Source organism: Sturnus vulgaris, chromosome 18 (assembly GCF_052056855.1).
Source record: "Sturnus vulgaris isolate bStuVul1 chromosome 18, bStuVul1.hap1, whole genome shotgun sequence".
Lineage (NCBI taxonomy): Eukaryota > Metazoa > Chordata > Aves > Passeriformes > Sturnidae > Sturnus > Sturnus vulgaris.
The window spans coordinates 3,396,145-3,420,268 of NC_142260.1; the positions used below are offsets into that span (position 1 = coordinate 3,396,145).

Consider the following 24,124-nt stretch of genomic DNA (forward strand, 5'->3'; position numbering starts at 1 on the left):
TCTACTTCTCTTCAACTGGTAGTCTTCAGAAGTTTTACTGTTACGCTGGCTGCAGCTCTTAGTCTTTTTTTCTACATCAGCAGAAACATTTGTGTATTCTGTTCTTAAATTACAGCTTTAGAGCTGGACACAGTCATTGTTTTGCCAGTGTATTTTTTGGCATGTTCAAACACTGATACAGCAAGGCTCAGGTGTAAGTTCTGTGTACACAGTTACAGCTGCTGCTGCGATTCCATCATGAGCTACATGCAAAGTACTTCCTTTCCTACACTTAGATCCAAGTTCATCTTTCTTACAGTCTGCAATTTTAAAATTGTTTTAGAAGTTTTGTTTTCTCTAAGGTGCCAGCATTAAATCCACTTTTCATCTGGATCTGGAAACACTGCAGTTTTAAATATAGTTCCACTTGACAGCCAACAAAACTGCATGTAGTGTGTGTGTATGATTGGGTCTTGGAAAGATCCACCAGTTAGTTTTTACACCGTCTCTGGAAGCTCTTCCACACGTTGCTTTGTGACTTGTCTCTGCTTTGGCAGTGGGTTTATTGTGGTGTTCTGGTTTTGTTTTATATGCTGCATTGGGGTGTATTTTCTAAGCCTTGGGGTCTTGGATTTGTGGATGCTATCTGGAGAATGTGGATGGTGAGCCACATGTGAAAATACTGTCTCGTTATAACTCTGTGTGACCAAAGCTACTTGGAAAATTATTACCAGTCTCATATCTGGGGTGTTACAGGCTTATTATAACTTTGCTTTGCCTTTCCCCTAAAGGAGAAGTCGGTGGCCTGTGGGAAGAGGAAGAGTGGTGTAATCCGGGGTGAGAGGGATGGTCTGAGCAGAGAGGAAGACCTTGAACAATGTAGGGAGGCAGGGGCAGGGTTGGGAGCCTGCGTGCAGTGGGCAGGACCCCGGCCGGACAATCGGCTTTGTGCAGCCGTGGAGGGCAGTAGGAAATTAGTCACTGTGACTCACGGGAACAGGGGCTGCTCTGCTGCTGTCCACGGGGCTCAGAGTGTGTGCAGTACGGTGGCCATGAGCAATCCTGGCAGTGAGGTGTGAGGGGGGGATGCTGTTCTGCCAGGAAAGCCCAGGCAGCCTGTAGACTAAAACAGGGAGCATGAGGAGATGATGGGGCCATGACGCCGTGCTCGGGAGGAGCAGCTCCCCGTGGATCCAGCCTGTTTAACCTTGAGCCAGCCTGTGCCCGAGTGGCCAAGGCAGCCAGTGGCATCCTGGCCTGAATCAGCAATAGTGTGGCCAGCAGGAGCAGGGCAGGGATTGTCCCCTGTACTGGGCACTGGGGATGCCACACCTCGAGTGCTGTGTCCAGATCTGGGCCCCTCAGTTTAGGAAGGACATTGAGGGGCTGGAGCAAGTCCAGAGAAAGGCAACAAAGGTGGTGAAATGTCTGGAGCACAGGTTCTGTGGGGAGCAGCTGAAGGAGCTGGGAGTGTTTAGCCTGGAGAAAGGGAGGCTCAGGGGTGACCTTACCACTCTACAATTGCCTGAAGAGAGCTTGTAGCCAGGTGGGGTTTGGTCTTTTCTTCCAGGCAACCAGCAAGAGGATAAAAGCTTAAAGCTGCACCAGAGGAGGTTCAGGTTGGACATTAGGAAGAATCTTTTCATAGAGGGGCTGATTAGATACTGGAATGGGCTGCCCAGGGAGGTAATGGAGTCCCTGGAGGTGTTTAAGGAAAGACTGGACATGGCACTCAGTGTCATAGCCTGGTTGATATGGTGGTGTTCAGTCATAGGTTGGACTTGATGATCTCAGAGGTCTTTTTCAGCCTAATGGATTCTGTGATTCTGTTTTGTCATCTGGCTTCAGGGAAGATGTAAAAGAAAGGTGCAGTACATGGAGTATGTTTACAGGGAGCTCTTCCTCAGGGCTGGGAGCCCTGGGACAGAAAGGCAATTCCCTTGGCAACTTGGGCAGATGCTGACCAACATCAAGGGGGATTGTGCAGATAATGAAGGCAAAAGGAAGGGTGAGGTTGTTGAAAATGCTGATGAGGGGTGTGCAAGTGCCCAGGGGTGAAGGCAGTGAATGAAGGAATGGGAGCTGATGTCTGTGAAGGGCACAAGTGTCAGGAGGCTGGGCTGGTGGAGGCTGGGCTGCTCCAGCACCTCCAGCTGGGAAAGAGGCTGCTGCAGTAACCCCAACATTAAATAATGAGGCTGCAGATGGAATATGTGCTGCCTGAGTGGAGAAGGAAGCTGTACCTTGGGGATGTGATGATGCAGGATATGGTGTGCATACCCTGGTGTCCCCTGGATGAAAGGACCTGGTGCTTGTGACAGGGGGCTTACATGATGCTACTTTAGCACTGGTCATAAAAGAAAAAGGGAAAGTGCTTGTGAGTAGCCTTATTTTGGCTGGCAGGCTGGCTGGCTGCTGACATGGATGTTAGGGAGAGATGAGCCAAGAATGTCTTGGAATGAATTCACACGAAGCCACTGAATGGAGCTGTCGGGATCTGGGATGCCAACATTTTAAAATCTGAAAAAGAGACAGAGAGTGGGAAGACCCCCCTGAAAGATGGAAAGAAAAAGAGAAAACTACCAAGAAGCTGACAATAGCTGCTGCAGGATTAGTCTGCCCTGATAATGCTCCCACTGTCATCTGGGCCAAATTTTTGTCCCTGAGCAGTGAGTAGTCTAGCAGATCCTTTCCCTGTAGAAATGCAGATCACTTTTATGGACATGGTTAAATGGAGCTACTCAGATGGTAACAATTCAACGTGTGCTGAAAGTCTTGGAAAATGGAAACTCGAGAGGGGAGCAGCTCTGGCAGAGTAAACCTGAAGGTAAAGCAGCATGAAACAGGGCATAAATAAAGTAAATCCAAAGTCTGTGATGACCTTTGGCATTGTGCTGTCTCAGACTCCAGTTTGGGACCCCCGCTGTACCCACGTGCTGCAGCAGAGATGAGCCTTTGGCTGGGGCAGGAGTTGGCTTTGGTGTGAAGGTAAATTGTTAAACATGGCAAATGTGGAAGGAGAAAGCTGCCCAGCAGCCCTGTGGGCACTGGGGGAATAATCCTGACTGGTGCAAAACTTCCTCATGGTTGATGTAACTTCTGCAAGGCAAGGTGATTATTTTGTACCCCAGTTAATCTAGTGCTCAGCTACTCGTTGTTGTTTTGTTGTTTTTTTAAATTGTTAATTAACATAGAGTATCTTCTGGTCCAGATAATGTGATTTGAGGGAACAAAACCAAACCAAAGGAGACCTCAGGGCAGAACTTTTCTGGCTTACCCTGCAAGTGAAGAATTCAGCTGGCACTTGGCCACGTTAGGGAATGGCAGGCTTTGGCAGGCGTTGAGGAATTTCCTGAGTTATGAAAAGAGAGCACTGGGCACCAGACAGATGGCAGATAAGGCAGATCTTAGAAAATCATTGAAAGTGGAATTCTTTCCTGGTAAGTTGGTCACTTGATGTGGAAACCACCTAGGTTTCTGACAGCCCAAACACAGCAAGAACACCAAAAAAAGGGAGAAGACAAATATGTAAAAAGGATGTGATAAGAAACTATTTTATTTAGACTTTTTATTTACTTTGGTGAAAGTAAAACTGAAATCAGTCATGCCTTCAGAATATTTTTATTAGCTAAGTATTTTTGTAGTTATAGTATTAGCAACTACAGTGTGGCTGGAAAACAGTGATCATCTCTCTCTCTCAGAAATTCAAGAATCCCTCAGGCTTCTATAAATAACAGCAGAAGCCTTAAATAAAGGGGAAACACACATGATAGTACATTCCCCCAGCCCCACATGTAAATCACATGGACTCAAGTACTTGATCTGATGTGGTGGTTAGAGATAAGGATGGATTGAAGTGGAATATACTGCTGATGGAGAGTGGTATGAAATGTGGTAACTTAAAAATGCTCTTTTGCTGCTTTGGGAAGTGCAGCTTTTGTTGTGCTGTAGCTGATGCTGTTGTTTAACTGTTTTTAAATTTCTACACCTTATTAGCTCTAATGCCTTAATGTTAGCATACATCAGTGAAAATATGTATTTCTTATGAAAAAACTTTCTAAAAGTAAGTTTGACTTCTGAGGTGTATGGAGAGGAATTCTTTTCTGAACTGGATCAGACTATCTTTGTAATATTTTCTGCTAACTAACACTTAGACTCTGCTGTGTCCTTATCATGCATCAGAATAGTAAATGTACATTTTCTTTTTTCTAAGGCCAGGTGGGTGGGGGAAAGCCCAGACATTTTAAGTGTGTAGCTTTGGTTTGATTTCCTAGGCTTTGACAACTTCAGACTTTCACTTCTTCTTTTACAACTACTCCATCTTTGACCACTTTATGTCTACTTACCAATATAGACATGCTTATAAGTTTTCTGCACATTTATTTTTTTCACTGTTTTCTCTTTGCATCATTTAGGTCTGTTTTTTAAAATTCTATATAAAACCCACAAAATTCAGTTGTGCTTCGTTCCGTGTAGTTGTCGATTTAAAAAAAAATAATAGCACTGGCAGCATACCTTTTCCAAAGATGTGATCTTTTACCTCTGTGTAATTTTTTTACACACAAGGAAGAGGGCTCCCCAGTGCTTGGGGTGCAGTGGGCAGCCTGCTCCAGCTCTGACCTGGCTCTAGACAGTGTGAACAGCCAAAGGGATGCTGGTTTTGCCTTTTTTTGGGAAGTGCTGGTGGCACAGGAGTCGCTACTGCCTGGGCTCTGCCTTCCTGTTGGTTCCAAGGTGTTGGTCTGTGCTTGCAAAACTCAACTCAGTCTGAAGAACTTGAGATGTGCTGGTTACCAGTTAGTTTTCAGTAATTCAGCACTTCCTTAAAATTAGTCAAGTGTGCAGTCTCTTCTTGAAGGTCATTTCTCAAGAACAGACGTGAGTGTTAGTGGGTGTCAAGTTCGTGACATGCTTCATGCAAATAGCTTTTTAAAATAAAAATTTGAGAAGCACACCTAAACCCTTCCTCTTTCTGTAACTTTCCTCTGACAACTGAAACATAGGGTCAATGTTGAGAAGCAGCCCAAAAGCAAGCAGATGAGAGAAATCCATAGTTAATGCTTTAATCTGAATAGTCTTTTCTTTGTAAATGAAAGCTGCATATTGAGTTGTTTTCTTTGTTACTCATTTTCACTAGCTATAAATATTTATAATTTCAAAGGCTAGGTGTTTGTGGTTGTTTTGATACTTATCTGACTTCACTCTGCAAATATTATTCTGGTGTTCCTGCATGCCTCTCCTGGCTTTCAGCTGTGTGAGAATATATGTACAAAGGGGAGCTTGTGTAGCTGCATTTGCAGCTCTCTAGGGCTTCTGAAACTCTCTGAAACCATCAAATCAGGATTCTTTAGTTACGTTTTGCTTTCTGACAAAACTTTGTGGGGCAGAGCTTGTGGTGACATCAAAGTGTCACTTTGCACATGGTTTTGGAGTCACAGGTCTGCTGTGGAGGGAGCACAGCATGGTTAAGGCTGACAGCAGTGTCACTGGTTTCTCTTCTGTCCTTAGGTCCTTTCTCACAACTTGTGCACGGTGTTAAACGTTCCCCATGATCCCGTGGCCTTGGAGGAGCACTTTAGGGATGATGATGAAGGACCAGTTTCCAATCAGGGTTACATGCCTTATCTAAACAAATTCATCTTGGAAAAGGTAAGTTTTGAATTCTCCTGCTCTTGTATCAATTTTTTTTAAGAGTGTCTGTGTGGTGACTGGTGCCTGCAGGAGGCTGCTGCTGGTGTGAAGACACTGGTTGGGAGTGTGTGTGTGTGGGGTCTTCACAGGGCAGCTGCTCTGGAGAGCCTGTTCCTAAAAATGGAAAGGTGCACTGTTCTCTACCTCTTCTCTCCTTCCTGTCACATCTGGCCCTTGCCTAAGCTGTGATTATGCAGAACTGTGCTCATATTAATAAAGCACCTCAGCTCAAATTTTTCTGAAAGGGTCTGGGAGCTACAGGTTGTCCCACTTTGTACTGTAGCTGTAACAGAATATTGTCACAGACTCCTTTGCAAACAAAAAGGGTGAAAATACCTTCACTGTTTGTCACAAAGTACTTTAATAAGTAGATCCCTTCGGAGAGTTACAGTGGGTGACATTAGGGCGTGTCGTGAAGTTTTGTCTTGCAAGTTCTTTCCTTTGATGTCTGAGCATTCTTCAATCTTCTGCTGTGCCTTGTTTCAGGAGAAACTCTGGAAAGCCAGTGGAGCTTCCTCTCCCCTCTCCCCTTTCTCCCCTCTCCCCTCCAAAATATGTGGTCACTGGTTTGGAAAGTTAAGAAACCCCAAACAATGATCATCCTGCTTTTTTTCCTGTCTTCTGTTCATGTACTGGGCTGGACAGCAAAAGCAGCTCACGTGATGGTGGAAACACCAGCTTCAACACCACTGATTTCTTGTACAATTGAGGGCCAGCCCCAGAAACCCTCAAACTTTGATGTTGTGCCTGCAGAGATACAGAGCTGTTTGCTGTCTTTTGTTATGTGAAAAAGTCCTGAACTGACATACTGCCAAGAAGTCCAGTGCAGCAATTGAAGATGATGCAAACTCCTCAGCCCCGTTTGCTGATTTTTGTTCCTTCATTTAACAGTGGTGGAAAATGTGATGTATATAATGCAGACTGGCAGCTTATATCTAGCAGAAACTTACCAGCTTCTCTGCCTCTCTAGTCTGTGTTTCTCTCATACCCAAAGAGTATGACAGACATCCCAAGAGTGTCCTGTTTGCTGTGTGGGAGATGTTGGCCTTTAGTACACATGAAGGTACCTCATTAATGTCTTGGATGTTTGATGCTGAAGAATCCTGCTTGTCCCTAAGAAGCTGTGATCTCCTTTCTGCTTCATCTTGGCTGTCTGAGATCCTGTGGAGGCCAAACAGTCTTCTTTCCCAGATTCTGGGAAAAAAGAAAAGGCCTTAATTAATTTTGACCAAAGGATTACAGTGGGAGAGGCTGAACCACAGTGGATTAATAGTCTTTGTAGGCAGTAGCAAGCCATTAAGTAAAGAAAACCCAAAAGAGATATGTATGGCTTTTTCAAATATAAAAATGCACTGTTGTTAAAGGCTGTTTATAGGGAGAATAGTTATGGAAATGAAGAGCAAAATTGCATTTAAGTAATGCTTTTATCTGCAAATGACAGACTTGGCTTCGTAAGTAAAGAGGTATGAAAGAGAGGAGCATGACTGTGTATACTGTCTTGTTTTGTTTTATTCATCTACTGATCTGACTTCCAGTGATTGCCTGATATATCTGTATCATCAGTTAATCATAAAAGATGAAAGTGTTAAGTAACAGGATTAAATTACCTGTAACTTCATGCTAGTTGATCTTGACTAAATGCTTGTAAACAAGAAAAGCAGTGAAGTTGTTTGGACAGGAAAAATCTTGACTGTGACTTCTCTTCTTTTAGAGATGGGGTTACATCAGTGCCAAAAGACATCATGCAGTGGGATGAAGTCACTGATTCACTGCGTGTCTCCCTTGTTTAAAACAAACAAGCAAAAAAAAAAAGCAAACAAGAAACTCCTTCTTTATTTTTCCAAGGCATAATCTGTTATTTTAGATGGGCTGATTGTAGAAAAATTGCTGTTAGTGTATTCTAGTAAGCAAAGCTACTAAAGAAGGAGTGATGCTTTATATCCCAGATACACAGGAAGTTCTCTCAATTTCCAGTCATGCATCTTATGGCAAATGAATTGATTCAAGCAAGAGCCACTGACTCAAGAGAGGTTTTTTTTTTTTTGATCTGAAGATATTCTGCTTTAAGACCTTAATATTTAAAGAATGATTTCTTAAATTTCTTTTAAAATAGTTATACAACTATGACCTAGAATTTTATTGAGAGGACTTTGCAACCTTTGGAAATAACTTCTGTTCTTAAATGCAATTGTAACTTTTTGTATTTTTTGGATGCTGACTTACCCTGCAATAAAGCCTCCTTATATAGAATCAGGGAATCATTGAGAAAGGGACAGTTGTCAAGAAAGACAAGGTAGTTAAATGAGGTACATTTGCTGCAACTGATTTCCTTTATCCACACAAATAAATTCAATAAATTATTTGAGTAATTAGTATGGCTTGATTAATGGTTTCCAGTGTTATGTGTCTTGTTATTCAGCAGATAGATGTATCTAGAATTTTATTGCATGTGAAACAAAACCTGTCTTGTTCTGTAAATGTCTCTTTCAGGAAGGAGCTCTGATTTGCCAATACAGTGTCCTCATAATTTGTTTTACTTGGTTCCTTAACCATATTTTAGCATGCTGTTATTTACTATGTATATCTTTAAATACCAACTGGAAATGTTTCCCTTTCAGTAATGGCAGTGGTGGTATTCTACAGCAATAAAATACCTTTTTTAAAAAGACTTATTTAGAGCAGGGAAGAGTCCTGGTGGGGAGAGACGAAGAAGGACATTGTTCAAAATTCAGGTTATCTCATCTTCCAGACAGCTTCATGAATGCAAGTTACACTACCAATGCTTGTTACATTTTTGGAACTGTTATTTTGGAGAGCCAGGGCTTGTGTGCTGATATAATTATTGTCCTGAATAATTCCTAGACAGTGTCTGTGTTCTGGATGACACGTGGGCCCCACAAAATCCATTTCATTATCAAGTCTGGATTCTGCAAAAAGGGCTCACATGTCTGAAGTGGGATTGCTGGCACTGTGGGACCTATTCCCCTGTGGTGAAGTGGTTCTGAAGCGTTCTGCTCAACTGCTGCACAGTCCTGGTGGCAGGGACAATGCTGCAGGTGGCCTGGGCTTTGACAGCAGTGTCTGAGGCACTGCAGTGCTGCTGTGCTGTGTTAGCAGAACCCCTGCACCACCAGGACGTGTCCAAGGTGGAACTGCACCCCATCAGGGTGGGAAAAGGGCTTTTGGAAGAGTTCATGGTTCATTGGGCAGGGTGCAGAGGACACAGAAGGAGCACAGGAGTGAAGTGCTGAACAGAAGGAAGAAGGAATCCTGACTTGCAGCCCTTCATCCACAGGGTGTCTGTTCGTTTAGTCAGGGTTTAATTTAAGTTCCATGTTTCTTGTGCAAACAAGACAAATGCTGAACTTGTGGCTGTAGCAGCTCTGGCTCCTACAGCTGCCACCTCATTCAAAGGACAGCTGTAGGCTCTTGCATCTCCACCCACGTTGGTGACCTGTGCAAGCATGCAAAGTCTATGGTTTCGATTCATTGTCTCACTTTTATGCCTGGAGACTGTTCTTGTCATCAGGTTGGTTTCTTGTTTACTTCTGTCTTTCCTTTTTAATCTTTTTTCCCCTCTTTTTCTCTTCCACCCATATCAGTTCATCGACTTCCCAAGTCTGTCACTGACTGAGCCATTGTGCTGTGGTCACTGTATTTGACCACTTACCAGACTGGGTAGGAAATTATACAGTTTGCATCTGTGTTCTTGAAGCATCTGAGATCTGTGGTTTGGCTTATCATAAAATATGGTCTCACTACCACAAGAGGTAAAAGAACCTTTCTTAGATGTGTTTTCCAAAATCTCAAAGGGGCTTCCATTACAGTGCCAAACATGCCTTTATCACACTCTAGCAAAGAAATAGCATTGCAAAGTTGTGGGGAGATAATAAATAGGTTTAATGTGTAACTTAAATGAGGGTTTAAAAACAAAACAGTAAATTAGAGCTGTTGCCTAGGTAAATAATTCACAGATCTGTAGGTGTAGCTGCTAGATATGATAAAGGATAATGAAAACAAGAGGAAATTTTGTATCAATGAGGTGAAGGTTTGCAAGCCTGAGAAAAAGGTTTTAAGTGGATTAGCATTTGAGGAAAAAATTATTCTGTGTTTGTGAATACTCTGCAAGAGTTAGTTTGAGTAATGTGAAGTAAAAAGCATATTAAAGGTCCTTCCCAGTTGTTGCTCCAATACCACTTTTAGCATATCCACATGTGGATTTGGCTATGCTGGTTTCCAAACTGGCTATATAAAATCCCAGTAAGTCAGTGCAATAGGAGGGCAGCTAGAACTAAGACAGTCCTGGAGATGGTTTGGAAGCTGATGTGCTAGAGGAGACACAGAGTGCACTGTGACCTGCTTTCCATGGAGTCAGGGTGTTATTAACTCAACCAGAAATTGGAGGTTGGATGTCAGTTTTGCTGAGAGAAATTCCTTTTTTTACCCCATGCAGGAAGTCAGGCTAGGTTGCTACAGTGCTCTTTTTGGGTCTTGATATTTTATGCTAACTACAATTTTCTCACTGCATTTTGTATGATGAAACCTGATAAACTTTGTCTGTCTGCTATTCTGTGCCATTTGTGCATATCAATTTTTTGTTGTTCTTCAATTTCTTCTCTTTAGGTTCAAGGGAACTTTGACAAAGTTGAATTCAACAGGATGTGCTGGACTCTCTGTGCTAAGAAGAATCTCTCTAAAAGTCCTTTGCTGATTAGTGATGAAGATGCATTTAAAGTGTGGGTTATTTTTAACTTCTTGTCAGAGGACAAATACCCTTTAATCATTGTACCTGAGGAGGTAAGAAACAAAAACTTAACCTCTTTAACACAAGTTTGCCTAATGTTCCAGTTGAACTGGGTAAAGTTCAACTCTCTGGAGATTTAAGAGGAAATATTGTTTAATTTAAAAATTTTATTCCCCTCTTTTAGTATTGTAAGGCCTCAGATGCATTTCTCTGTCTTTCAGGATGCATATATAGGGATTTCCACAGGATACTTGAGATATTGATAGCTCTGTGTGTCTGTCATTTGAACAGCCTGGACAAAACAGGATAAACAGGACATGCATGGATGTGATCTTTAATCACTGCACTTGCTTATAGGTGGTTGCAATTTTGCAAGGTCAATACATCCCTGTGATTCTGAATAAAAAATGCCCCCATCTATTCTGTGTTATTGTGACTTGGCAAGATGAGTCTTCAGTCTCCTGTCACCCTCCTGATGGAAAGGACAATACAAAATTTTCTGATGGTGTCTGTCTCTGATCAAAACCAGCCAGCCCCTGAACACTCTTGCTTGAATTGTCTGAAGGAATAATACCAGAGAGATCTCTTTATATTTTCAGTTCATGAACAAGTATTGACAGCACTCAAATAGGTACTTTAACCCTAGAGCAAGATTTCGGTATTCTCCCCTTTGGGATGGGTGGGGAAAGGAGCAGAAAGATCAGAACTGTTGGCATAAATAATCCCTTGCAAAACGGTGTACACATATCCCAGGAGTTTGCAGTTCAGCGCTGGAGGACTGAATAATAAACATCTGCAAATTGCTGAACAGCCAGTGATCAAACCAGTCTGATTAAAATGCCACTAACAGCAATAACTGTGGGACTCTGAGGTGTTGTGCCAAACCCTCAAGTACAGATAACTCTCCTATCAAAATGAACTGTTCCATTTTGCTTTCTCACTCACTTTTTAGCAGAAGACTTTCACTCTGTACATTTCTGGTTTTGCCAAATCTGGCATGCTGTATTCCCATGAGAAATGAGACAGTCTTCTTGCTTGCTTTCCCATTTGTTTCTGTTGGTTCTAGGAAACAGGGATCATGGTCATAAAAGCTAAGACAGCTCCTTTCTTAGTGGTGCTATATTTGGCTTGGTAGGTCAGAGCCACTAATAAATGCCAAAACTGGGACTCAAATCCACATCTCTGGTTTGTCAATGTGTTCCCCACTGTGCAGCCTGGCTTACCTGTGGGCAGACAGTTCACATCTCCTAAATTGCTGGCATGGTTAAATATTTCAGCCCTGCCAGCTCTGGGGCGTTGTTCCCCTCTCCTTCTCCACCAAGGCAGCCCCAGATTGGTACTGGCAGTTTGTCTGTGTGTTGGCACATGTGCTGCAGAGTCAGCACTGAGCTGAGGTTTTCTGGATTTTGTATGTGCTGTTGTTTGCTTTCCTTCCCATCCCTAATGTCCAGGTTAACCTGTATTGCTCTTCTACTTGGATGATTTTAAAAATTCTGGTTGCGGATCTGTGTCTGCATCTCCTTGATTACAGCAAGATTTAAATTGTGCAATTTGTTTAAAGAAAGCTTACAGGGCCTGACTGACAAAGAAAGGCTGCTCTGTTCTTATCATATACAATGCCTGTATTCACTCCACCTTCCCTCAGACCACACAGGTAATGTAATCAGCCACTGGAGGAATGCTGTCTGTTGAACACACTCCTTTCTGGTTTGCACTGGTCCTGCATCAGATCCTCTGTACTTCTGAAAAATTTTGCGTTTACTCATCTACTCTTTGCACAAAATTCCCGGAGCGAAAAAAAAATTCAGTCAGTTTTGCTTTTCCTCAGATGTTTTATATCTGCCTTTTTTACAAAATGGCCTGCAGGTCGTGTATACAGCGAGGGCATTTTTTACAAAGTGGACGAGAGGAGAAGGGGGTGGAAGCACTGCAGTTTGTGCTGTCAGTGTTTTGCTGACAGCAGTGTAAACCTCTCGTGTGACTGCAGCTTCCCACCCAGGGAGCAGGCTCCTGCCCTGCCCCACTGCTGCTCTTAGGGTTCCTTGGGAATATTGCAACACACAACCTGCTGCAATTTCTGGCTCAGGGATCCAGCTGTTCATGTGGAATCCAGCTGTTTTCCCCTCCTCCCTCCCTTCCACATTGTTGGCTCCTTTTTTTGTTTTTTTGGAGTTTTTGTTTGGTTTTTTGTTTCTTTTCCACTTTATAAGTAACTGAGAAACTTGCCACATGCTTTCTGGTTAGAATGGTGATCTCTTGATTTTTGCCTCCTGCCTTGTGGATGGCACGACTTCTTAGGTCTCTCCAGTGAGTATATTAACACAATTTCATGTAGCTATAATGATGCCTTTTCTTCCTCCTTGGAGCAGCTGCTCTTTGAGATCTGCTTTGGAGTCTGAATTTCCTCTTTTTTTTTTTTTTTTTTTTCAATTTTTAAAATGAGATAAGTGATTTTTGCAGTCATTTCATAGATTTCATATCTCATATCTGGAAAAGCCTCCTGCTTGAGTGCAGCTTCCCCTTACTTGCACTGTACTGACTAAATACTGAAGCTTCTCTCTTTCCTTCTTGCCCATGTCATGTGCTTTTGCACTGGTGCTGCTGTGCTGGACCTTTCCTTTCAGACAGCTGAATGTGGCAGGGTTGTTACCCCGAGCTACAAAGTGCAAGTCTTGATTCCCTGCCCAAATGTTGAATGGGCTGCAAATGGGGAATGGGTGCAGCTCATCCAGAGAAGGGAAAAGAGGCTCCTTTAGAAAGGATTCAGAGATGCAGGCTGAGAAGAGCTTTAGGAAGAGCAAAGTGAGGAAAGGATTTACCAGGAGAGTCTGAAGGCAGTGGAGAGGTGATGCAAGGGCCAGAAGCTGCTTGTTTAGCAGAGGCCAGAGGCAATGTCTGTCCTGTGCTCCTCACCTGTCCTGGAAGCAGGGATGTCAGTCCTGAGCTTGGGGGAGATAAGGTTTGTGAAATCCAGTGTGGGGAAGGGATTGGGCTGGGGTGTGTGGTTTTGGAATGTGACTTCAAGCTTGAGAGGGTCCATCTGTGTCATGAGGAGAGCTCAGGTGGCACAGAGACAGGAGCTGGAGGCTACAGGGAGTGCTGGGCACAGCCTTGCACTCCAGTGTTCCTTCTGCTGCCTACTGGTGGGCAGCTGAGAGCACTTGGAAGAGCTGGGAACACTCAGAGATCCATGAATGTCTGTTTTGCAAAGGTGCTCGTGTGCCAAGACAGAAAGCAGGGACCAACAGCGAGCTCCTTCCCCTCCCCACAGCCAGATTTTCCATCTGAGATGCAGACATCTAAGTGTATGTTTCCTTCAGCTCTTGCAGGCATTACCTCTTCCATGAAGAGGATAAAATGAAGGAAAAAAGGTGGAGAGAACTGAAGCCATAAGAGGAGAAGTATTTCTATTTTGCCACAAGCTTTCCTTACAAGTCACCTCTTAGTTGTTACAGACTCATTTGTGTGTCCTGGTATTTTTTAACCAGATGTTTTCTGTTTTATAAGAAGGTTTTCAAGCACTTCCCCTTTCTTATTTCTGGACATGTGACTGCAGCCTCGGGAATGCTTTATCGCCCAGAGCTGTGGTGTGTGGTTAGTTTGCTTCTGGGCCATTCTTCATGGTGAAACTCAGATACACACACTGCAAGCTGCATGCTCAGTGTTGTAATCCAATGTTCACAGTTTGTTTCAGATAAGCCAAACATTCTTGCTGCTTTTGTCTTCATGAAAAAGGTTTGTACAGTCGTTTTTCACTTGTCCTCTAGTCTTCAAATTTATTAGCAGACAGCATTTCTAATCCTTCTGAGAGGACTGAGCCTTGTGCTGCTTTTTGTGCATGTCAAAATGAGGTGATGTTTTCTTAGCCTGAGGAGGTGAGAATCTTATCCAGTGGTGATTTTTCTGGAGTGTGTTTTTTATGACCATGTTTTCTTCCTTGTTCTGCATTCTAGTACCAGAAACTGAAACAGTGAATGAAATACTGGGAATTGACCCTTGACCCGTCAGAAATGGCATCAAAACTGATACAAAGAGAATGAAAGCTGCTTATGTGGAGTTTTAATTGACCCATGATCTCTAAAAGTTGATGACAGTGGCTAGGAAGATTTTTAGTCACTTGCAGCAGTCACTTGGTTAGGAAGACTTGCATCAGTTCTTCCCATTTTGCTGCCTTCTTCCTTGATTGCTGCATGAAATTCAGTTTTCAGCTCACAACAGCAGGTTGTTTCTTGAGTTGACCTTTATTATACTGCACTTAGCACTGATTTAATTTTGGCAAAAAGGAAACAAGGTAGTGGCTTAGACTGGATAATGAACGTGGTTTTGCTGGTGGAAAGGGAGAAACAAATATTTGCCTTAAATGTAAGTGATGTTCTGAAGGGATGAAGAAAAGGAGTTGATGATGACTGTGAGAGGGGGTATGAGTGCTTTCATGGCTGTGGCCCAGTAAAATATACTCCCACAGAATTTTGTACAATGTGAGTAGATTTTTGACATCTGCTCTGTTAATATCACAAACCTTATTTGAATAGTGTGAACCAGAATAGCCTTGTCTTCTGTGCTCTGCTGGGCATGAAGGCAATATTTTTCTCATTTTAAGAGACTCATCAGAAAAATGTGTGAAAAATCCATGCTGCTTCCTTCCCCATGGAGGCAAGAATATGTGAAAAAAAAAACCAAACACACACTGAAACATGGGGAAAAGAAAGTGCCCTCTGAATGAAGCTCTTAAACAGACTCACATTAGAGCTCTTTTCTTTGCTGCTATTTTTGATTTCTCTTGGCAAAATTCTGGCTGCAAAGTCTGTTGATTTGAGATGGAAGTTGGTTTGGTAGTGTGGAGCCACTGAGTCCCTACTGGTGTATGCAGTGTTAACAACTCCCTGCTATTTTTGCACCTGTATTTTGCATACTTTGGACCTGAAAGCAAAAGTATTTTGCATACTTTGGACCTGCATCAGAGCAGCAGCAAACATCACTTCACTTTTGCTTTTCAACATTGCCTTTTAGCCACAAGAGTAGTGTATGTTTGGGACAGGAGACCCAAATTTGTCAGTTATTTGCTGGCTTGACATGTCTCTGTGGAGGAGGGGAAATGTCATTTGCTCTCAGAGGTTCCTCATTTGAGCTCCTAATGAGCTCAGTGGTTGCTGTTTGTTTTCACACTGGTGCAACTTATTTCTTGGTATTTAACTCATACTTCCATATTCATGTTCTGTGCAAAAGTCACTGTTCAGATAAACTTTTTCTGTGAATTTTGGTTGGTCATGTATGTGACTGAATTCAAGATAAACCTATAATATTTTTTTTTAATTTTAGAAATTGAATTGTAACATACACAGGTCATTTTAAAGTTAAGAAGAGTTAATGTAGTTTAAAATGATGAGTATTTTATGTACTTTAGTGGGATTATAGGATATTTGTGGTCATGTGGATGGGGGATGTAGATAGGGGTTAACAGACTTAAATGATTAAATCTATTCTGTGAACCAAAATAAAATAAAATGTGTGAAGTAACACCAAAGGAAATGTGTTGACTTATTTTTAGTGTATTATATGATAATGTGAACTAGCCAAGAGTTTTGCATTGCATCATTTCCAGACCATGAGTTTGATCCACATTTTATTTATGTGGCTTGAGCAAAAATGGGAAAAAATTAATTCAGGTATGTTCTTTGTGTGTGTGTGTGTGTGTTCCATTGTCTGCAAGTGAGACCTGGTACTTTTAGATAATTAACCAAAGGAATTTGAGAGCTGCTATGCCTCAAGCAGTGTAAGAGATTGTGAAATTCTGGAACAATGCATTTTAAAGTTAGAGTTCATATTTTTAAATTTTTTAATTATTATTATTATTACTGTGTAGCATTTTGGCAGTTATATTATCTATCTAATTAAGTCTGAGTTATTTGAGCTTTCCTTCCAGCTAAAGTCCAGGATTGTAGTTCAGAACTGATGCTGCTCAGAGGGAATGAGCAGAGTGGCAGAATGTGTTTTGAACACGGGTAAAAAAATCAAGGTTTTAGGAGGTTTACTTTGAAACAGCTTTTCAGTGCTCCTGTTCTTTCACTCTGTGGAGGCTTTTTTTGGGTTGGTTTTTTTTTTTTTTTCTATAAAACATGTCTGGAGTAGGAAGTAAGCTGCTTCCTGCCCTTAACTGAATACTGAGGATTTATGGTAGTCGATGCTTGGAAGCCTTGAATTATTTTTTTAACTCAAGGATTTTGGAGAGTGAAAATCAGCAAAGTTTATTTTAAAGACTGTGGGTTTGAATGCCACTTCTGCAGAGGGCTCTGTTAGACCATATCTTTGCTAGTGAGAACTGCATGAGGAGCCAAGAAATACTGAAGTGTCTTACTTGGTGAAGCTGAAATGAAAAACAATGCTCTCTGCAATATCTGGAGGCATATTCTGTGCCTGCCTGGGCTCTCTTCTCCTGAGAGAGACTTGAGAGGATGTGACAGCCATGACTTGGAGGTGTGTGCACATCCTGTTCATGCAGTGGGGCAGAAATTTTCCTCCTGGCACTTTGCAGCTTCTCCATTTTGCTGTAGCATTACCTTGGAGTGATGGTACTCCTGGAGTGATGGTACCCCTGGAGTGATGGTACCCATGGAGTGATGGTACCCCTGGAGTGATGGTACCCCTGGAATGATGGTACCCCTGGAGTGATGATACCCCTGGAGTGATGGTACCCATGGAGTGATGGTACCCCTGGAGTGATGGTACCCCTGGAGTGATCCCTGGAGTGATGGTACCCCTGGAGTGATGGTGCCCCTGGAGTGATGGTACCCCTGGAGTGATGGTACCTCTGGGAGTAAGAGCTGTGACACCAAGAGAGTCACTGAGCTGAAACAGTGGGGAAAGCACATCCATCTGCAGGGTGAATTTGGCTGTTTACTCTTCTACCACACCCTTGGTTTCCTCACCATAGACATGAGGGAAAGGAAGGGCTTTGGCTGTGCTTCTTGTAGGAGAGAGAAACAGCAGCCACAATATATTGAGCCACAATATATTCCCCTGTGGGGAAATAAAACACTTCTTGATTTCTCTGTACTCCCAGATCTCTTGCATAGAGACTTAAAAGCCTGTTGGACAAGCTAAAAGGTGACTGAGCTGTAGCAGGAAGGCCCTCACCAATTATTTTGTTTAGAGAGTCATTAAAAGCATTTTGTATGTGCTCAAAGCTGTAGATGGGCTTAGTTTAAAATACTGCAAATGAACAGCGATGAGTTTAAAACTAACATAAAAAACAGAATAAAGAACCCCAGCCTTCTTTGCTTCTTTGTCATTCCTGTGTTTGTTTTGACTAGTGTTACTGGTGTTGTTATCCTGTGCATGGTAATGCTTACAGAGTGATGAAAGATTAAAGGACAAGGAGAATCTATTTGGGAAACAAAAGCAGATATGAAAGATTTGTTCTTTTATTTCTTTTGATACAACTGTCAGGATTGTGTGCAGGGATGGAGTGCTTGAGAGCTAGAGAGAGGGGTCAGGTGTAGATCATATCTTGGTTGTTTTTCATTGCACTTCTAGTCCAAACAGCCTTCTGTTCTTATTTTTTTGTAATTTGTTTGCTTTTTGCTTACAAGAATACTTTCTGAAACTTCTTGCTTTCTCACACTTCAGTCAGCACAGTTTGAAAGCCACTGCAGGGAAGGTCCCATGTGTTCTGTAGGAATCTGAAACATTAAATGAGGCTGTCAGGTTCAATTCTTTGTTTTACTGTGAAGAGAGTAGCTGAGGGATGGGCTTGGCAGACAAGAGTTCAGCTGAGACAGGAGCTTAAAACCTTTGTTAATTAAACCACCCACATTTAGGGGCCTACCTGTGAGTGTAGGAAACTCTCTGTAATGGGGGTCTCTGGAGAAGCCTCGTTTACAGCTCTGAAACACTTGATTTCCATGCCTGCTGCAAATGCCGGATTTCTGTTTGTGTTTCTGCACAGATTGAATATTTACTTAAAAAAATCACTGAAGCAATGGGAGCAGGCTGGCAGCAGGAGCAGTTTGACCATTACAAGATTGCTCTCAACACCAGTCGAGAGGGTCTGTCTGCGTGGGAGCTGATTGACCTCATTGGAAGTGGGCAGTTCAGTAAAGGGATGGACAGGCAGACAGTGTCCATGGCAATCAATGAAGTCTTCAATGAGCTCATCCTGGATGTACTCAAGCAGGTAAGAACCACAGAGAACTAATGTTTTAAAGCAGAATGTTGTATTGCTTTAATTGAAAAATGTTCAATTTGTGCTCAAATTTCTTTTCGCTATTGAACGATGAGCAGGAGGAAATTAGGTAAATTATCTCTAAGGGTTCTTGAATATAAGCTTATTTTTATAAAATAAATTGTGCTGCTATCCAGATTGTTGTAATTGTAGGAGTATTATGAATGAGTTGCTTCTTGGGAGATCTTGCTTTTAGAAAGTGAAAGAAGTGGGCTCTGACTTGAAGTTTGGCCTTTTTTACACTAGTACCAGCTGCTTGTTAGTTCACAGAATAGCTGCATCATGCTCTCACTTCTGGTAACAGCTCTTCAGTCTTTGGAAATGCTTTTCTATAGTTTCAGTGATGCTGTAGGAAATGCAGCTGTGCTGGGCACCATCTCTGTGTTCAAACAAGGGGCTCTGGAGCAGGGTGTTGCTCCAGCTGAAAGGTTGGCTTCTCAATGCCCCACTTCAACAGGGTAAAAAGGGGTGGGGGAGCTCCAGAGGGCTCTCCCTTCTTGTTCTGCTTAGCAGGCTACGTGACTGACAGCTTACTTACCTGCACTCACACTCCAGAAGTCAGGCTGGCCTTTGTACTCTTAGCAAACTTCTTTCTTCAGATTTCCAGTGACTGAATTAGCAGTTTAGGAATGCCTTTAAAACTGCATTTCTCTCATGGGAATTGGAAGTACCACAGGGACCTGAGGGGTCACAGCAGAGTTTACCTAGAGAGCTCTTGAAAATTGACTTTTACCTGACAAGAGAATTTTTTTCATCTTTGATTTCTTGGTGAAGAGAGAAACAAAGGCTTTCTTGGCAGGCTTTCCTAAGCTGTTCTAAAGGAACCATCAGAAAGTCTTGGCACAGGAAATTCTTTCAGAATACCCACAGAACAATGCAAAAGTCTATTTTTGATAACTGCTGGTTGCCTGTTGGAGGTGAGGTCTGGGGACACACACACATAAAGTCAGTTGAGGGCAAAATGAAGTCATTCTGCTGTTTGATTCTGTGAAAACAAATGAACCAGTGTCAGTTCAGTCCTACTTGAAACTTGTGAGGAAATCAGATTTCTTTTCAGTTTTGAATCTGCATTGTGTGTCTTCCCCCACACCTTTTTTTTTTATTGTTTTGTTTTGTGTGTCCTTTCTTTCCTCTCTTGTTGCCTGGGCTTCTTTCTCAAGGATGTCTGAGTGCCTTTGAATGGTTCCTTGAAACTTTTAAAAAGAGTTTGTGCCAAGATTTGGCCCTGTGCCTCCTGGGCAGTTTGGACAGTTACTGGCCTGGTGGAGAGCAGAGTTCTCTGTGTGATTTCAGTATCCTGATACCTTGTGGAGTCACAGAATTGTCCTGTTTATTGCAGTGATCATATAATTGCTTCAAGGTATTAATTAATGACACATGGTCTCATAAACAAGTGTCGTGCTACCCTTTTTATTAAACACATCCTGGATCTCTAAGGCTTACAGAGGGTAGCAGCAGTAGTTATATTTGTGATATTTAGTGTTCTGAAATACGTGTCCTTTGTGTGATGGTTGGTGTGAAAAAGCTTTGGCTTTTCAAGAACTCTCAATGAGCTCTTGGAAGATGAGAAATAGGTGATACTGAAATAACAGCTAAAGATTTTGCAGAAATTTAAGGGGAAAGAATTAGTCTGACTTGGCTTTGAAAGCAAATTTGGTAAGTCAGGAAGGGGAAAAAAAAATCTTAGACTGTTGAAAGAATGAAAGATTGAAGCTGCAGGAATTCTTCACATGGCCTTGCAACCACCCCGAGCTCAGAGCCGAGTTTGGAGGAGGCAGACAAAGCTGTTCTCTGTGCATTCCTGGTGTGGAGTGGGATGGCACCTGGGAATAGGCACGGCCTTGGCTCTGCATGTGTTTAAGTGGCTTGAAAAGCTGAGCACAGATAAGCTGTGTGTGTAGGGGGTGGCTTGGGTTTTTGTTTGGTTTGGTTTGTTTTTTTAAACAAAAAAGCTTCTTCAACTGTTCTGAATGTTTTCATTCCCCTCAGAGCTATCTTTGGCTTAAATATGCCACACCACATTTCTTTATATATATCTATTTTTTTAATACAAGCGCATTTGCTTGTATCAAAAACTGTGATAGATGAAAGCCATTACTGAAAAATGTTCCTTGGTCTCCTTTCCAACTTCTTCATCCTCTTAATCTGGAATACTTTGAGTATACTTTCTGTATGGCTTGTTCATAGCTTGTGTTGATGTTGGTGTTTCAGTTTCATCTGTGATTTGACTTTTTATGAAAAACGTCAGACAAAAGTTGATGTAAGTATTTGGGGAATATGATTACAGTAATGGAAGGTACAGCTGAAATACTGGCTAACTTTGGAAGTATTTGGGGCTATGAGATAACTTTTCTGTGTGCTGTAATGGGTCTTTACACCTTTACATAACCAACAGACCAGCTGGTTCAGCAGAGGCCTGGCATTTCAGCTGCTCTGTTGCTTTTAACAGGGCTACATGCTGAAAAAAGGTCACAAACGGAAAAATTGGATGGAACGATGGTTTGTGCTAAAACCCAATATTATTTCCTACTATGTAAGTGAAGATTTAAAGGAGAAGAAGGGAGACATCATACTGGATGGCAACTGTTGTGTAGAGGTAAAACCACTCCAAGAACTGTGTATGCCTCTAAAGATCAGAATTAACCCTTTTTTGTGTGTGGCATTGACTCCTGGTATCTTTTAACAGAGCTTTTTTTACTTCATATGACACCAGTTCATAAACACTTTTAATAAAGGCTCTTAGTGCTGGTATTTGTATCTCTGTGACACATAACTGCATAGATGCTGCTTGACTTATAATTTAGATTTCAGTGTTTGCAAAGCTAATCTTTATTGTTACCCATTCTAGGCCTTGCCTGACAAAGATGGAAAGAAATGCCTTTTTCTCATAAAATGTCTGGATAAAACTTTTGAGATCAGTGCCTCAGATAAAAAGAAGAAGCAGGAATGGATTCAAGGTGAGGTTGCAAAAATGCTAGTTACATGCTAGTGAAAATTAAGGTTAGTGGAATTCTTACAGCAGTACTTTACTCAAATTTGAAATTCTTGGTCTTGTGATTTTTTGATATCTCTGTTTTGGTCACGTGGATCTTTAAGGGGTCTGAGGCTCAGGAAGAACTAAGGATCCACATAAGGAAAATCTTTTTTTGTCACATAGGTGCCTCAATTCAGGCAGCAATAACCAAAATGAAATGGTTATTATTGCTGGTTTTTATATTGGCTGTACTTCTAGGGATGGGGAAGGGAAACAATGTTGTAAATCGAAGCTTTTGGGGAGAAAGGGAAAGCTTGTTCATTTTGGCACTGTAAAATACTGGCTTTGGTTTTACAATTTTGTTTGAAGTATTATGGTTTGGTGAGCTGAGGATAAAGCTGGGAATTAGGGCTTGCTTTTCAATTCCCATGGTGAAGGTATTCCTCCTGTGAGACTTTCCCCAGATATGTGATGGGTACATCCATCTGCAGAGTGAGGCAGAAGCCCTTACCAAGCTGTTGTTGCTAATGCCATTGAAGAATGTGCTGCAGTTAAATATTTGGAGCTGTGTGCTTTCATTTGCACTTCTCTCTTTACCTGCAGCATGGGTTTCATTGCACCAAAGTAGAGTGCATGACAAATGATTCAAAAGGAGATTTTTTCCATGGTTGTGGTATGTGAATAAAACACCAAAATCATCTGCCACTCCTCAGCTTTGCTGTCTTAAATGTTTTCTCACTGCATGTAAGTGAATGAGAGCTACTGTCTTACTGGGAGAAAGTTTTCCCTTGGATTATCTCTAAGAATACAGGCTTTAAAGTTTGCTCTGGGGAAGACAGATAACACCTTATTCCTTGGTTAGTCACTGAGTCTAGGTGGTAAGAAATCCTGAAATGTTGGGGATTTTTCTTGGAGCTGGACTGCAAGTGACTCATATGTCCATAGCCTGTTACAGATCAATATTGGAATTGACCTAACGCAGTGGAATTGCCAGACCTTATCCCTGTGGCACTCAGCCAGCACTGAGAGCTGAGCGTCTTTCACTTCTGGTTTGTGTTGACAGCCAGCCTGATGAGAATTAGCACAACTGACAGCAGTGCTTTCTGATTTAAAATCATACTCAAAAATCCCCAACCCAACAGGCAGCACAGTGACATCACAAAGTCTACCCAGAAAGTTTAGCACTCCCTTTCATGGTGCTGTGTCCGTGTCCCCTGCAGCCATCCAGAGCACGGTGAGCCTGCTGCGGGCGGGGAGCCCTCCTCCCCACAAAGAAGCGCGCCAGAAACGGAAGGAGCTGCGCCAGAAGCTGCTGGCTGAGCAGGAGGAGCTGGAGAGGCAGATGAAGGAGCTGCAGGCAGCAAATGAGAACAAGCAGAAGGAGCTGGAGACCGTGAGGAAGGTGGGAGTGGGAGCTGCCACGCTTCCAGCATAAAGCTCAGGCCCTGGGCTTGAACTGGGCATCTCTGTCCTGTTCAATCACATTGAGCTGATTCCTCCAGGGGAGCTGCACTTGTTTCAGTCCCTGTGCTTTAACTGGGCTTTGTGAAGTAGAACTGGGCATCTCTGTCCTGTTCAGACTCATTGAGATGATTCCTCCAAAGGAGCTGCATTTGTTTCAGTCCCTGTGCTTGAGCTGGGCATCTCTATCCTGTTCAGTCACATTGAGCTGACTCCTCCAGGGGAGCTGCACTTTTTTCAGGCCCCTGGACTGAGCAGGCTGATGGAGAAGAACCTGCCAGCTCTGTGGATGGTGTCTGGGGACAGGAGACACCAATATTTTCAGTTGCCTTTGGGTTTTTTGTTTTCCTTTTCTGTCAGACACATCTGTCAAACCTGGGGCTTTCCATGAGGATTTCCTTCTGTAGTTCACCCAAGTTTTGTTACATTATTTGTATGTTTATGGGGACTGTTCTCTTCCCACATATGTAATTACTATAATTCCTATCTTAAAAAAAAAAAAAAAGAAAAAAAGATGTGACTTTTCTTGCTGTGAGAGCTTTTAGTGTGGAGTGTGTCTTGAAAACAGTTTAGAACCCAATATTCAAATTCAAACCCTCCTCACTTGCTGCCTTACATTTTGGCTGCTGAGTCCCTGCTGCTAGAGCAGTCCAGATCTTCCTTTGTTTACTCTACATGTCCCACTACCTCTCTAAATTAATGTAAGTCTTTTGCATTTCCATTTAGGACAAGTCTGCATCATTGCTTGACTTTTTCATTAATAAAATTCACCAGTTTTAGCCTTTAGAAAAAGCTTCAGTGATCTTTGCAGCTATAAATATTGTGAGGGCATTAAAGGTTTTGAGTCTAGAAAGCAAATAAAATAATAAAAACCCCCACATTTTTAAAAGTCTTGTCATTGTCACAATTTGTGTTAAGGAGAAATTTGTCTTTTTTAAAATTAATCTTGCACTGACAGTTCTGATGTAGGTATGATTCTGTTTGCCTTAAATGGAGTCTGACAGTGGAAAGTAATTTTTAAATTTAATTTTGGAACCTGTAGTTTACCATATGT

General features: G+C 42.2%; 1 protein-coding gene across 1 annotated transcript in view; it reads left to right on the forward strand.

The window, feature by feature from the left end:
* Window positions 1-24,124, forward strand: part of SWAP70 (switching B cell complex subunit SWAP70) — a 35,010-nt gene that overhangs the window by 2,306 nt on the left and 8,580 nt on the right. The window contains exons 2-7 of the mRNA XM_014876353.2: window positions 5,488-5,628; window positions 10,294-10,467; window positions 18,360-18,587; window positions 21,085-21,231; window positions 21,484-21,592; window positions 22,830-23,011. Coding sequence (XP_014731839.2) covers window positions 5,488-5,628; window positions 10,294-10,467; window positions 18,360-18,587; window positions 21,085-21,231; window positions 21,484-21,592; window positions 22,830-23,011 — 981 coding nt within the window. The remainder of the gene's footprint in view (window positions 1-5,487; window positions 5,629-10,293; window positions 10,468-18,359; window positions 18,588-21,084; window positions 21,232-21,483; window positions 21,593-22,829; window positions 23,012-24,124) is intronic.